At 46.3% G+C, this 14921-nt stretch overlaps 2 protein-coding genes and 1 long non-coding RNA gene across 4 annotated transcripts; 1 reads left to right on the top strand and 2 right to left on the bottom strand.

Moving 5' to 3' along the window:
* Positions 1–5665: 5665 nt before the first annotated feature.
* fbxl13 (F-box and leucine-rich repeat protein 13) lies at positions 5666–9708 on the bottom strand. The gene is made up of 10 exons (XM_086298379.1): positions 9210–9708; positions 8920–9018; positions 8707–8827; positions 7002–7164; positions 6805–6924; positions 6563–6686; positions 6383–6463; positions 6154–6288; positions 5884–6047; positions 5666–5800 (listed from the first exon to the last, which is right to left on the bottom strand). Exons 1-10 carry the CDS (start codon positions 9411–9413, stop codon positions 5686–5688), a joined length of 1326 nt encoding a protein of 441 aa, XP_086154505.1. The 5' UTR covers positions 9414–9708; the 3' UTR covers positions 5666–5685.
* Positions 9244–14626, top strand: LOC147324522 (leucine-rich repeat-containing protein 17-like). Of its 2 annotated transcripts, XM_086298365.1 has the most exons (8): positions 9244–9481; positions 10924–11033; positions 11660–11861; positions 11944–12420; positions 12501–12715; positions 13335–13490; positions 13948–14089; positions 14178–14626. In XM_086298365.1, the coding sequence occupies exons 3-8, from the start codon at positions 11737–11739 to the stop codon at positions 14455–14457; spliced, it is 1395 nt and encodes a 464-aa protein (XP_086154491.1). In that variant the 5' UTR covers positions 9244–9481; positions 10924–11033; positions 11660–11736; the 3' UTR covers positions 14458–14626. The 2 variants fall into 2 exon arrangements, with proteins under 2 accessions (XP_086154491.1, XP_086154490.1); XM_086298364.1 differs by lacking the exon at positions 10924–11033.
* On the bottom strand, positions 10071–14840 carry LOC147324521 (uncharacterized). Its single transcript, XR_015130187.1, has 3 exons — positions 14745–14840; positions 10418–10470; positions 10071–10171 (listed from the first exon to the last, which is right to left on the bottom strand). It is a non-coding gene; the product is annotated as an uncharacterized LOC147324521 (long non-coding RNA).
* Between the last annotated feature and the right edge of the window lie 81 nt (positions 14841–14921).

Raw genomic sequence — 14921 nt, 5'->3', positions numbered from 1 at the left:
CTGTCCTTTTCAGGTATGGCTCCACGTCTACTCACAGTTCTTTAGCGACGCACACAACTCACACCGTGTGTAGACACCCCCTGCAGAGTCAGTCTGCCAGGCGGCTCTTGCTATGTGCTAGCTCCAACTCTGATCACTGGAACATGTGCTCAATAGTGCAACTGTGCTCTCTCGCCACAAGGGGGCCCCCCACACAGCTGACAGCCTTTCCAACATAGCCGCCCCCCAATTTGCGGTGCAAATTGGCCCCATGGAAAGGCTGTTTATACAGACGAGGGCTCCCCCACCTGGTCATCCTCATCCTTGATCGCTGGAAGCACAATCAGACGTACTATAGGCCGGGTGTATGTTTTGTCACGTATCTTCACCTCTGCTGTTCTGGTGTGGCCATCAGAACCAGTAAGAATCTTCGTCACTCTCCCAATCTGCCATGATGCTCTGGGTAGCTGTGGATCCACCAGCAGAACAACCGCTCCCTCTGTTATGTCCTCCATGGGTCTCTGCCACTTCATGCGAGTTAAGAGATTAGGCAAATAGTGTCTGATGAAAGATGACCAGAATCTGTCCACCAGGATTTGCGAATGTCTCCATCTTCGCCTCCCTAACGCTTCTTCTTCGGGATACACTACCTGAGGTAGGGAGCTGTCAGGCCACCCCATGAGCAAGTAGTTAGGGGTCACTGGATCGATGTCAGCCACATCAGCAGAAACATAACCTAGGGGTTTGGCATTCAGGATACCCTCGATTTCTGTAAGAACGGTCCTGAGTACTTCCTCACTCACTGTTTGAGAGCCGACAGAGGTGTATAAGGCGTTTTTGATAGAGCGGATTTCTCTTTCCCAAGTGCCTCCAAAGTGGGGTGCTGCAGGTGGGTTGAAGCGGAAACGAACCTGCTGCTTAGCCAGTTTCTGCTGGAGGTCCGGACTCATGATGGAGAACGCCTGCTGGAGCTCCTTTTCCCCTCCTTTGAAGTTTGTCCCCTGATCCGAGTAAACTTCTGCCGGTTTCCCTCTTCTCGCAATGAACCTTCGGAAGGCCATCAGAAAGGAGTCAGTGTCGATGGATGTCAGGAGGTCTATATGGACGGCCCGAGTAGTGAGGCACTTAAACAAAATGCCCCATCGCTTCTCCCTGCGTCTGCCTATCTTGATCCAGAAAGGACCAAAGCAGTCCATGCCAGTCGAATAGAAGGCAGGTTTGAACAGCCTGAGGCGGGCAGGTGGCAGGTCAGCCATTTGCTGAGAAGCTGGGTTTGCCCTCCACCTACGGCAATCCATGCAACTATGTTGGTGCCGCTTAACGGCCTCTCTACCTCGCAGGATCCATACAGTCCGCCGAAGCTCAGCGAATACTCTCTCTGGGCCAGGATGACCGAGACGTGCATCCACATCTTGAATAAGTAGTCTGGTATACACATGGGTGGGATCCAGGACCACAGGGTGTACAACAGACAGATCAAGGCTCTCTGCTCGCCGCAGCCTGCCACCAACCCGGATCAGTCTATGATTGGCATCATACTGCGGTGCTAGGCATAGCAGCCGACTGTTAGCCGGTATAGGTTTGCCTGCTTGTAGTAGGTGGTAGTCCTCTGGGAAACAGTCCATCTGAATCTGTCTCAAGATCTGTTGCTCTGCCTCGGTGTAGGCCCCTGCAGTAGATGAGTTACTCCCAGCTGGGTCACCCTGCATTGCTGCATTTTGAATCTCCTTAGCTGTGGCTTCTACTAATTCTGCCCATGTGTTGAACCGCTGGGCCTCTGGGGTTTGATTACCCGGGGTCGTGTTAGCCATATGACATATGGCAGAGCGTTTTAGCTCGATGCCATCCTCTGGGTCTGATGTACCCAACGATGGGCAGGAGGGCCACTGGTCAGGAGGTAGGAGGAGGAAATCTGGTCCTTGAGTCCACCTATTTGGACTGGCCAGTTCAGTGAGACTTTTGCCCCTTGTGATGTCATCAGCTGGGTTTCTTGTAGAATCCACATATCGCCAGTCTTTGGGGTTAGTAAGCTCTTGAATTTCTGTAATCCTGGTGCCAACAAACACCTTGAAATGGCAGGATGTGGAATGCAACCAGTTGAGGACAGTGGTTGAATCAGACCACAGCGTACATGTGGTCACCTTGAACGTTAGTTCTGTCTGAAGTAGCTTTGCGAGCTGGGCTCCAGTGAGTGCAGCGCAGAGTTCGAGTCTGGGAATAGATATCTGCTTCCTTGGAGCAACCCGTGATCTGGCCATGAGGAATGACAGCTGCGCATTACCATAATGATCTTCTGATCTCAGGTAAGCCACAGAGCCATAGGCTCGCTCTGATGCATCGCAAAAGATATGTACCTCTCTTGCAATGTCAGATAGATCCATGTGCGGCAGTGTGTAACATCGTGGCAATGTTAACTCTGATAAATGCACCAACTCCCCCTTCCATGTCTTCCACTGGTGCAGCAAATCATGAGGTAACTGGGGGTCATCCCAATCTCGATGCTTGTCCCAGAGTTGCTGTACAATAATCTTGGCCCTGGTGGTGAAGGGAATGATGAACCCAAGTGGGTCGTACTGACTAGCCAGGGTTCGATATATGTTCCTCATAGTGGGCTCTCCATAGTCAATGGGTCGGTGCTTGAGGCTGAGGGTGTCCGTCTCACAGTTCCAGTTCAGTCCCAGGGTTGATTCATGCGCTTCTTGTCGGTCCTGTGACAGCCAGAGTTCCAGTTTGTCTGACCGTGCCTCAGATGGCAGATGACTAATCACTTCTGGCCTATTACTAGCCCACTGCCGAATTTCAAAACCCCCGGAAGCCAGAAGCTGCCGTAGTTTCTTGACCAACTGCTGGGCTTCTTCAATCGATGAAACACTCTGTAGACAGTTGTCCACATAGAAGCACCGTTCGATGGAGAACCTCACCTCCTCTCCTGGTTCACTATGCAGGAGGACATGCCGCTGTAGCGCAAAGGAGGCACAGCAGGGACTACATGTTGTCCCAAAGGGAAGGACTTGCCATTCATAGCTGTGAGGGGGCTCATCCCGATTCATATTGCGCCAAAGAAACCTCAGGAGCGGTTTGTCTTCCGGGAGTAGGCACACCTGGTGGAACATCCCTTTTATGTCACCACTGATGGCAATGCTGTGTTCTCTGAAGCGCAGGAGCACTCCAACCAGAGAAGGGCTCAGGACAGGGCCAGGCAATAGGGACTCGTTCAGGTTAAGTCCCTTGTGTCGAAAAGAGCAATTAAAGACCACTCTATTCTTGCCATTGTGCTGGACCATGTGATGAGGTATGTAGCAACTCTCTTGGCTCTGAGAGGCAACCTCCGGTTGCAGTTTGGCTACGAACCCAGAGGTCACCAACCTTTCAATCTCGTCCATATATGCAGCAGCCCTAACTGGGTCTTTGCTCAGACGTCTCTCCATACTCCTCAGGCTGGGCAGTGTCGCCTCTTGGGTGGCCTGAAAAAGTGGTGCATCCTTCCTCCTCAATAAGGGTGTGGCATACCGGAGCACTCCCTTAACCTCCACGCGCCTTGTTCTGGCCTCCAATATCTGAAGGGCTTCATGATCCTCCTTCGACCTTGTCACCTCCTTTTCACTCTTATATGGTAGAACATCCACTTGCCACAGCTTCTCCACATTCCTCTGGAGTTCAACAGATAGGGGGCTGCAGGAGGTATAGAGACACTGTTGAGACTCTAACTGTGACTCAAGCGACTTTGCAGGCCCTTGCAGAGTCCATCCTAGTCGGGTTCGCATCGCAGCTGGCCCTCCTGGTGATCCAAAGTGCACAGGCTCTATAGGGTTTATGAGATGTGGGTGATCAGCCCCAATTAGCAACAGGGGTGAAACTCTGCTGAAGGTTTGTAGGGGCAAGTCCGTCAGATGTCGGTACCTTCTCTTGAGCATGGTAACTGGATATGAATGCTCAGCTAAGCCAAGCCGCTGGGCAGTGAAGGCATTAGCTATGTGGAAGGATTTCTGGGGCTGCATGATAGGGGACAGTGTGAATGAAACGCAGGCCCCATGTAACATTTGGATATCCTGACGGATAGTTCTCAGGGCGAGGTCTTCAGGTGTGCCTGTTAGGCCCAGTTGCTGAGCTGCAGAGGAGAGCAGCATGGTGCGGTCAGAGCCATCATCCAGGATGGCATAAGTGTCCAGAGTTTTGTCACCATTTCTCAGGAGAACTCTAATCACTTTAAGCAGAACACGGGTAGAATCTGAAGGTTTATCTAGGTGGAGTATTTCAGTTGCAGAGCTCACCAGGCAAGTACCTTCCTTCACACTCTTGGCGTTGACCTCATGCAGGATCTGAAGGTGTTTGCCTTGACATAGGCTGCAAGCTTTCTTGAGATTGCACTGTGCTGCTTGATGTGATCTGCCACATCGCCAACAACGCTGGTTTGTCTTAATCCAGTCTAAGATTTGAGCCTTATCAAACGACTGGAATATGGGGCACTGACTCAGATAATGGTCCTCCGTATCACAGTAGGGGCAGTAAGCTTTCAGCGGGCCTTTCTTCTTGCTATGGACAGCTGGTTTGCTGCTCACCGACTCGACAGGCTGCTTCGTCGGCAGATTCTCTGAGCCATGCAGGATAGTGGCCATGCGCTTTACTGACTTCGTCTCTCTCAGGCGCTCTGCTTTCTGGATGACCCTCTCCTTCTGCCCTGTAGCCCCAAGCTGGGTACTGCTATCTTGGCACCATGTTTCCAGCTGTAACCAGTCTGAAAAGTCTGTTAGGTTGTATACTACCCCTGGATGGCGACACATATGTCTCCGGAACTCAGACCTCATTTCAGCTGGCAGCTTACTGAGGAGCCGTGCCACATGAGAGCCACATTTCAGTTCCACTTCGCCATCCGGACCAAGGGTCTTCAGCATACCAATGAGAGCCCGAATCTGCAGTGCGAATCTTTCAAAAGCCTCCACATCCCGGCGACGAATGTCCGGTGCATCCATAACACCGGCAATCTTCCTGAGGGCTAACTGGTGGGGCTGACCAAACTTCTCCGATAGGGCTGCCATGGTGTCAGTATAGGGGGATGGAGAATTGAGATATGCATCAGCTATGAGACGTGCTTCATCTAGTTTCAAATGATCCATCAGTATCTGAAACTTGAAAAGCTCTGTCCCATCCGGTGGCAGTAGATTGTCAAGTGCGATCTTTAACCGGGCAAACTCGCTTGGGTCCTTCTTAATGAGATCGGGAATACTTGGAGTTGGACCCCTGTATGTTTTCTCTTGTGCCATTACATGTGGTGGCTCTCTCGCCACAAGGGGGCCCCCCACACAGCTGACAGCCTTTCCAACATAGCCCTGTTCTAAAGATTATGTTGAGACATTTCTGAATTTGAAGCAAACTTTGAATTCAGTCATTTCAGACCAATGATGGCCGGAAACATCAAGTCCATGAGAAACTGTGCATATAAATAGGATTTCCAGTGAGAAAAGGTTGCTATATTATTAATAGATAGGACCGCAAACTGGCTCCTGAAGTAAACTAGTACACCACTTCAACTGTGCTGTTGGAAACTGATGAAATGTGTCAGCAAAGCAGGTAAAACTTTGTGTTGTAGGCTTCTGTCCCGACAGGTACAGACCAGAAAGACCACACAGGTAAACCTCTGTTTATTTCCTGCATGGACTTACTGCAGTTGTCATTACTGATTACTGCTTTGCTACTTCTGATGGATCATCACTTGCTGGGTTTTGTGACCAGATGCCCCATGTTGTATCCAAACCAGTATGGAGGGGTGTCGCTGCTGTGCTCCCAGTATGTCACACGTGGCTGAAGTTTTGAGGCAGCTGCCCTGAGGAAACACACCTTTATCGATCGGTTAAAGTTTTGGGCAGGAGTTTAGCTTTGCTGTGAACTTTTAAGAGCATGCCGTACCTCGAGATGCCGCTGCAGCAGGCCATCGTGATGGAACTGAGTGGAGGACAAATTCTTTCCAAGTACCGAAGTGTGAGATCTGTGAGAAGAACACAACCACTCACATCAAGCTCTCGCAAGTACTGAGATCCACTTGTCAGATACTGCACGGCCATATCGGTCATCTGAGGCAGGGGGAGAAAAATGAAAAAATGTCATGAAATGACAAGAAGAAAGGCAGTTCCTTCAACTGGGTAACATTAAATGCCTTAGTAATGTGCACGTTTATACCTTAAAACAGCCGACCATCCGCAGTGCGACCAGGCCTCTGCAGTAAAACGAAAAGGCTCTGACGGCTGCGTCAGACAGAGCCACACAATGAGAGATATCGACATGTTCCAGGTCTGTCACATTCTTGCACAGCTTCTGCTCATTGTGAGAAACAAAGAAAATGAGAGATGTGTGATGAAGTGTTACTGATTAGAAAATAAATGAGGACTAAACATGGATAAATATGCACCTTAATTCCAGCGTCTGTGACAGAGAAGCACTTGGCAATAACCAATTTCCTCAAGGGAATTCCCTCAAGAGTGGCCAGTCCCTAAAAATGCAAATACCCAAGTTACAGGTTGTTCTTCAAATTCCCAAAATTCAAATCTTCAGCAATGCGTGAAAACAAGAGCAAACATGGTAACAGTACTTGATCCTGGATGTTGCAGCTGCTGAGGTCAAGTGAGCAGAGAGAGCTCCCACCCAGCCACTCCACGGCCGAGTCCGTCAGCCTCTCGCAGTAACTCAGATTGAGATGGAGAAGTTTACACAACCTAACAAGTTGGAAAAAATGCAAACAAAAGCTGCTTTATGATAGTATTTAGGCTCAGTTCTGGGTAAATACTCATGAAAAAAAAACTGTCATATAATCAGAGACGTAACTGTGTGTACCTTTGTGCAATCCTCATGACAGAGATGTCGGTGATGTGACTGCAGTGACTGACATTCAGTTCTTGCAGTTCATTTGCTGAGCAGCCTTTAGTCAAATACTGCACCCCAACATCAGTCACCCTGAAACACATTATTTAAAGAAATGTAAAGAAAAGGTATGAAAAGTGAGACTTCGGTCATCACAAACAAGCACACACCTGTTGCAATACGAGATGTTAAGATACCGCAGATGTTGGAGGGAGGCTACAGATTTGAGGCTTGCGTCAGTCATCCCGGGGCATTCTGCTGCGTGGAGCCTGCGGAGACCTTGTGAGCTTCTGAACAGGGCGTTCCAGCTCAAGTCTGTGAGCTGGTAGTTGCCTAACGCACAAGCATTGTGTACAACATAGTGGAGAATAACTGGAGCAGTATTAAAACTCTTCACACAATGGGGAAACAATTATTTGATCCCCTGCTGAAATTTTAAGTTTGCTCGCTTGAAAAAAATGAACAGCCTCTTAATTTTTATTGTAGTTCCATTTTAATGGAAAAAGACAGAAATCAACCAAAACACATTACATACAAGTTATAAATTGATTTTTTAATGTCATTGAGTGAAATGAGTATTTCCACCCCAAGCAAAACATGACCTAATACTTGGTGGAGAAACCTGTGTTAGCAGGCACAGGTAGGTCACCAGGTTAGGACACATCTTAGGAGAGACTTTGGCCAACTTCTCAGTTTGTTGGCCTCTGCTTGGGCACTCAAAGCTTCAAGTCCTGTAGAATTGTCCTGTACCAGTATCAGAAAAAAACAGTCCCAATGGATAATGTTTCCAAGTCCATGCTTCACTATCGGGATGGTATTTTTTGGGTCCTACTCAGTACTTTTCTTCGTTCAAACGTAACGGGTTGAGTTAATACTGTAAAGCTTGATTATAGTTTCATCTGACCACAGCACTTTCTCCCAAGCCTCATTTAGATGTTCACTGGCAAACTTACATGTGGCTTCTTGAGCAGGGGGACCATGTGGGTTCAATCCATTATGGCGTAGTCCAGGGGTGGGCAACTCCAGGCCTCGAGGGCTGGTGTCCCTGCAGGTTTTAGATGTGTCCTTGAACCAACACAGCTGATTTAAATGGCTAAATTAGCTCCTGCAGTTCTACAGAGGCCTGGTAACGAACTAATCATGTGATTCAGGTGTGTTGACCCAAGGTGAGATCTAAAACCTGCAGGGACACCGGCCCTCAAGGCCTGGAATTGCCCACCCCTGGCGTAGTCTATTGCCAAGCTGATTAACAAGGTCCTCCTGTGTAGTTTTGTGCTGATCCACACACAATTTTCACCCCATGAGGCATCGTCTTGTACGGAGCTCCAGAATGAAGGATGAGCAATGATCATTTTATAGTTCTTCTATTTCTGAATAATTGCACTAATAGTTCTCACCAAGCTTCTTGCTGATGTTGTTGTACCTCATTTCAACCTTTCCCAGGTCTACCATCTTGCCCCTGATGTCCTGTGGCAGCTCTTTGGTCATGTCTATGATGGTGGAGAGGTTGGAATGGACAAAACTGATTATGTGGACAGGTGTGCTTTGTACATATGAGTTGCAATCAGGAGTATCTTTGTTTGACTGACTGAAATCTGTGTGCAACTTGGGCACACAACCAATCTGTGGAATCATGAATTATTCAAATACTTGTTTCACTCAATGGCACTTAAATCAATTTGTAACTTTGATGTAATGTGTTTTTTCTGGATATTTCCTTGATATTCTGACTCTCCTTTTAAATGAAACTACCATAAAATTTAGAGACTGATCATTTCTTTTTAAGCCGCAAACTTACAAATACAGCAGGGGATCAAATAATTATTTCCCCCACTGTGCGTGTATTGAAATGAAGACTGTGGGATGTGATCGCACCCTCTATGCTGAAAGACTTCAGTTTGGCTGCTTCAGCAACAGCTTTGAAAGCGATATCGGAAAGATGTGGTGCATCCAGCAGAGAAATAGCAGACAAGCAGTGACATCTGGTAAGGAGGGCCTGTTAGAGAAGAGCAACATGGGGTTAAGGGTGTGGGTACAAAGAATTATGCACAAGACAAGACACATTCATGTGCCATGATTTACACTCACCAGGACACAGCTATCTGAGAGCGTGAGCATGTCGTTGATCACAATCTCTTCAAGTGCAGGACATCCAGCAGAAATATATCTGAACCCAGCCACGGTCAACTAGGAGGAGAGGGGAAAATCTGTTTCATCATCTTAATCACTTTTCCTCATTCACAGAATTTTCAGGGCCCCATAAAACTATACATCTGGAAGCAAACTAATACGCATTCCCAGAAGAGTGTCTTTCATGTTGCAGTACGTGGGTTACGTTACAGAGTGTACACATGCTGAGTGGGTGGGCCAACCCAAACCTCTGCTTGGCCACAGCTGCCTTTTCCTCTCTTCTGCTCATTCGCTCGGCGCTCTCCCCGAGTGCAAACCCCAGCAACGCCAGGAACAAGAGAGAACACGTGCAAACAGACGAGTGATTGGATTTGTTCAAGACGGACTGAGGAGGTCAAAAGCCATTTGCTGTTTTCAGCTGAATTTGAGTGGAGCAGCTGAGAGAAACGCATCAACTGACCTGGGTGCAGCCGGACAAGTTGAGGTGGATGAGATTGTGGCAGCCCTTCCCTGTGGCCAGGTACAGAAAACCTTTGTCTGTGAATCTGTCGCAGTAGGCCAGACTCAGATACTGAAGGCTCAGGCAGTTTCTGTTAGATGTAAGAAATGATGAAGGCATATTATGTGTTAATGAGCCTTGTACGGATCATAGTTGGTTGTTTGGTTGTTTGTTTTTAGCACAAAAAAGTTACATTTGAAAAGAAAGCCTTGGCATAAAAAAGGAAAATGTCATTGTCAATTAAAGGTGAGCATCCTCACATTATTCTGTGGGAAAATGTGAATCAGATAGCATTGCATAATACTACAAGCCGTGAGAGAGCAACACCATCATGGAAATCGATCAACCTGTCATACAATTATACAGTGTAGCATCTGTTTCTCTAAATCATTTTGCTGGCACAGACCGCATTCATTTCGGACATGAAATACAAGCCAGCTGTGGGCTTCAACTGGACAAACAGACACGTAGATAATTCTGGAACCTGAGGGGCGGGATGCCATCAGAAAGAAACATTATGCACACCGATACACCGTTTGTAGCATCTTTTAAATCTATTCTGGTGACAAAGTCTAAATCACTGATGGTTTTACCACAAATGGAGACCTACCTGGACAGCTCTTGTAGAGTTTTGTTTGTTAAGAGGGTGCAAGAAAGGTTCAAGTAGAGCAGGCAGGGACAGCCCTCCAAAATTCTCTGGACCATCATATCCTACAAAAGGAGAGATTGAAATGTTACTTCCCATCCAACCAGGAAGGAACCTGTTACTAGAATCTATATTTGGAAAACTGACCATTGCCTGTTTATTTATCGGTGGATGAAATCAATTAGAATCAGGGTTTTGTCAAGGTTTAGAAAGTCAAAGTCAAACTTTAGAAAACTGTAAATGTGCACATACAAAAGCAAGATGCATTTTTCTGTAGCTTTAAGATGTTCGTTGTTAACATGTTCACTTACTGTAACATTAAAGCACTCAGACACATTGAGCTCCTGCAGGTTTCTGCATTCACCTGCAATAAAACAGTGAGCAGTATAGAACAGATACATGTTTACTTGTACTATGCTGAATATTTTTTGAAATACTTTATGACTGTATCTTAATGAATGAACAAGTATTGTCATAGTAATCCACTGTATTTTAAAGCTGTACATACACCAGTCAGGAATAACATTTTGACCACCTGCCTAATATTGTGTTGGTTGCTGTCAAAACAGCCCTGACCATCGAGGCACGGACTCTACCAGACCCCTGAAGGTGTTTCTGTGGTATCAGACACCAAGATGTTAGCAACAAATCCTTTAAGTCCTCTAAGTTGTGTGTTGGGGGATCCGTGGATTTGACTTGTTTGTTCAGCACATCTCACAGATGTTCAATTAGATTGAGATTTGGGGAATTTGGAGACAACTTAAACTCATCGTTGTGCTCTTCAAAAAGTTCCTGAACCATTTTTGCTTTGAGACAGGGTGCATTATCCTGCTGAAAGAACACAGCCGAACATTGCCCAAAGCATCACACTGCCTCCACCAGCTTGCCTTCTTCCTACAGTGCGTCCTGGTGCCAGGAGTTCTTCAAGTAAGGGACACACCTGCACCCAGCCAACCATGTGATTTATAAGAAAACATGATTCACCAGACGAGAACACTTCTTCCATTGCTCCATGGTCCAGTTCTGATACTCATGTACCGCTTGTTAGTTTATTTTTGAGCAAACTGCGATGGACTGTGTATTCTAACACCTTTCTATCAGGACCAACGCTAACCTTTTCGGCAGTTTAAGCTGAAGTAGCTCGTCTGCTGGATCGGACCACACAGGCCACCCTTCGCTCCCCACAAGGATCAGTGAGCCTCGGCCTCCCATATTCATTCCTTGAACCACTTTTGATAGGTACTGACCACTGAAGACCAGGAACACCCCACAAGCTGCAGTTCTGGAGATGTTCTGGCCATCATAATTTGGCCCTTGTCAACCTCGCTCAGATACTCACGTTTGCTTGTTTTTCCTGCTTCTAACACCAACTTTGAGGACAAAATGTTCACTCACTCGATAACATAGAGATAAGTGTTATTCACTTCACCTGTGATTGGTCATAATGTTATAACAGATTGGTGTGTTACCTCTCACTTCTGCTGGGATGACAGCTCCTGTGTACAATCAACAATACCAAATTTGCCCTTTGACCTGTTATTTCCATTTCCCAGTTTGAAAACTTTCATCAGAAGCTGATTTGACTCCAGTTAATCTTGCTGAAGAGACAACCCCCCCTGCAGGGTTCAGGATGCGTGCAATCCCCCCTCTCCTCTTATTCTGCCTTTTCCTCCTGCTGCTCCCATCCATCCAGATGAAAAAACCAGGGAAGGGCAGAGGCCTCAAAGGAGCAAGGCACAAACTCACACGGGACAGGTATGGATTACTCCTACATTTAATTTGATTTCTGCAGCCCATTTTTCACAGATTAATCAGCTGTTTGTGTTTTAATCGTCAGGGCAAGAGGTCCTCGCCGTCACAGCAGGTCAGGCCCATCTGGTCTTGTGTCACCCAACTGTTTAGAGTCACCAGAATCTGGGCATGTCTTTGTAGACTGCCAAGAACGGCGTCTCTCTTTTATTCCCACCGCAAACACATGGTCCAACAAACCCAAGCACCTCCTTCTAGCCCGTAACCGAATTAAAGTCCTTCATGATGGAGCCTTCCTCGGATACGAGAATTTAGATAGTCTGGACCTGCAGCAGAACCAGATCTCTCTAGTGGAGGATGGGGCCTTCCAGGGTCTGACAAAGCTTACCACCCTGCTGCTTCAGCACAACCGCCTCCAAACACTTAGTGAGGAGGTTCTCATCCCCATGCCAAACCTTGGCTACTTGCGTTTATATGATAACCCCTGGAACTGTCTCTGCCCAATTGATAGTCTTGTACGCACTCTTCAGGTGCCAAGCAATCGTAATCTAGGAAACCACGCCAGGTAAGTGATTCCAACAAAACTCAGTATGTAGTGTGCACTTTTTAAGTCATTACTCAGTGTCTAAATGTCCCCTCTTCTAGGTGTGCCAAGCCCATCTGGTTAAAAAACATGAAGTTGAAGCACGTTGATCCTGAGTTACTCTGTAAAGAACCAGACCCAGCCAACAACCAACAGAGTAATGAAACGGGTTACACGGGCGCTTTAGAGCCCAGTTCAATTCGAAGCAAACCAGATGTTACTACAGTCTGCTTCACCTACCATTACCCCCAAATACGGATGGACTGCAGTAACCGAGGCAAGCTCTCTGCACTCTACCCTCCTCTCCTCTGAGCCATTTCCTGAGAGGTTTATCACATGTGTTTTTGTTATGTAAGAGAGGGGTTAGGAAAAATACCTGCGACTGTCAGAGAGCGTGTATGCTCATGATTAAATATTGCTGTTGCTTGGCTGGGACGACTAAACAACTCACTCAAAGAATTTTCACAACCTAACGTAAAACAAGCAAACATGCACGTGTGGGTTTGCAAATGTGTGCTTACTTAACCTCTTATATTATCACTTTATAGGAGTTTGTCACCTTATAAATTTGAAAAGAAAGCCAACATCTGGCTTTTTTATGAGAACAGTCCTATTAAAATAGAAAACCATTTGTAGTGTGTCCAAAAAAGGACTAAATTAGATGTACTACTATCATCCTGCTGGCCTGAAGCCTGTATTTTAGTGTTTAACTCATTTTCTGGATAGAAACAGAACTCCAATTTGTCTCTGCGCTACATTTTAGTTACTAATCATCCAGTAGTGGAACTTGTGCTGACTTCTTGGAGCACTCTTGGGTTTGACCAATTTGAATTGAATGCATGAAAGATTGAGCTGAACATATAGATAAATCTTTTTCTGCATTTATTTATGCTCAGGTTTTACTGAGGTGCCCTCAGGTATCCCCGACAACGTTGTCCACATCGACCTGTCGCATAATTCGATCAGTCACCTCAAAGCTAGAGACTTTCATGCCGCGAAGAGTCTCCGAACCCTTAATCTCAGCAATAACAACATGGAGCACCTGGACAAAGGTAAGCATGCTCTTATTACCTATTTTCTAATAATCAGGGAATACAACAGCATGTACGGCGCTCAGTAGGTTTGTATCCACATGCACAACTGCAAATTTGTATACGCCACTTTCTTTATGTGATGGATGCCATATGGATATGCAAAGTCAAAAGGTTAAGAACAGTTATACAAGTCTTGCCGCCTTCTGTTTCCCATTTTGTGTTTTCAGAGACAGCGGGCGTTCTGCCATCGTTCTGTATACTGTAATAATTTAATTTATGGTGGGGAAAGCTTAGGAGGTTGAAGTCAAAGTGATCAGTGTGGTGAAGTTATTCAGATACACACTGAAGACAGGCTGAGCATTTATATTAAAGTCTGACTGCACTGCGTTTGCTCTTCATATGTTTATACTGAGAGAGTCAAGAAGCTAACGGAAGCTGTGCCCATGAACCTCTGCTTTCTCTCTCTCACTCTCAGGCTCTCTGACTGGGCTCTTGCATCTCCAGGAGCTGGACTTGTCAAACAACAACCTGACGTTTGTCCAGCACGGGGTTCTTGAAGACCTCTACTTCCTGTTACATTTAAAACTGGAAGGAAACCTCTGGGTGTGTGACTACAGGTGGGTTCCTCAGCTCAAATTTTTATAAGCATCTTTTTTCAATGTTAAATGCTGACAAGTTAACTAAAAACTCCCTGCCTTTTTTCAGCATTCAATACATGGTTTACTGGTTAAGCCTCCATCCAGGAGTGAGTCCTTCAGGCCTGGTGTGCTACTCTCCTCTGGAATATGCTGGGGAGAGCGTGGAGGAGTATGTGAAAGCTTACAACAGAGAGTGTCCAAAGCAGCAAAGCAGGCCAGATCAAGACCAGACAGACCCCAAGCTCTGGAACACACTGATGGAAGCACAGGCAGAGCTGGAGGAGGAGGAGCTGGAGCCGAGCGCTTTGAGGGTGCCGCAGAAATACCAGATCATCAGATTGTCCTGACTCAAGTTAAAATATGAACCTTAAAGGCTGTTTGTTTTGCCTTCATTAACCTGTTCTGTAATTTGTAAAGCAAAAAGTCTGCATCAGATGAAAAAACTATTTTTTTGTTGCTTTTATGTGTTATCGGTGTTGTGTTTGTAATTCAAATATATAAAGATCGACATTTTGATTAGTTTGACTCATTATTGTGGTTATAATAATAATAATAATCATAATCATAATGCAAATTGCATTGATCTTTGCACACCTGCATATAAACCACCTTAAATCCAGCATTGAACACTTACTGACAAATCTCAGGCTGGACCACTGCAGGGACGTGCAGCCACGCAGGTTAAGATGGGTCACAAATAAACGGTAACTCTGCAGAATGTTCTTCACTGTGCTGTCTGTTATCCAGTCTTTGGCCACAGATAGGTTGATCTAGTAAGAGCAACAATTAGGGGACATCCAGACTCTTGCTA

Source organism: Aulonocara sp. 'chitande type north' Nkhata Bay, linkage group LG7, assembly GCF_057382095.1.
Source record: "Aulonocara sp. 'chitande type north' Nkhata Bay isolate Kocher_YH1m ecotype deep benthic linkage group LG7, A_spYH_male_GT1.1, whole genome shotgun sequence".
In the NCBI taxonomy this organism is placed as follows: Eukaryota; Metazoa; Chordata; class Actinopteri; order Cichliformes; family Cichlidae; genus Aulonocara; species Aulonocara sp. 'chitande type north' Nkhata Bay.
Note: the sequence above shows the minus strand (reverse complement) of the source record. Positions and strands in the feature narration are given on the sequence as shown.

Excerpts from the sequence above, each read along its gene's own strand:
- fbxl13 (XM_086298379.1), bottom strand. The coding sequence starts at position 9,413 with ATGCGTTTCTCTCAGCTGCTCCACTCAAATTCAGCTGAAAACAGCAAA. Across the intron at positions 6,925-7,001 it reads AACATCTCGTATTGCAACAG|GGTGACTGATGTTGGGGTGC; the intron begins GTGTGTGCTTGT and ends AATGTGTTTCAG. Across the intron at positions 6,048-6,153 it reads GGATGGTCGGCTGTTTTAAG|ATGACCGATATGGCCGTGCA; the intron begins GTATAAACGTGC and ends CCCCTGCCTCAG.
- LOC147324522 (XM_086298364.1), top strand. The coding sequence starts at position 11,737 with ATGCGTGCAATCCCCCCTCTCCTCTTATTCTGCCTTTTCCTCCTGCTG. Across the intron at positions 12,421-12,500 it reads AATCTAGGAAACCACGCCAG|GTGTGCCAAGCCCATCTGGT; the intron begins GTAAGTGATTCC and ends CCCCTCTTCTAG. Across the intron at positions 13,491-13,947 it reads CATGGAGCACCTGGACAAAG|GCTCTCTGACTGGGCTCTTG; the intron begins GTAAGCATGCTC and ends TCTCACTCTCAG.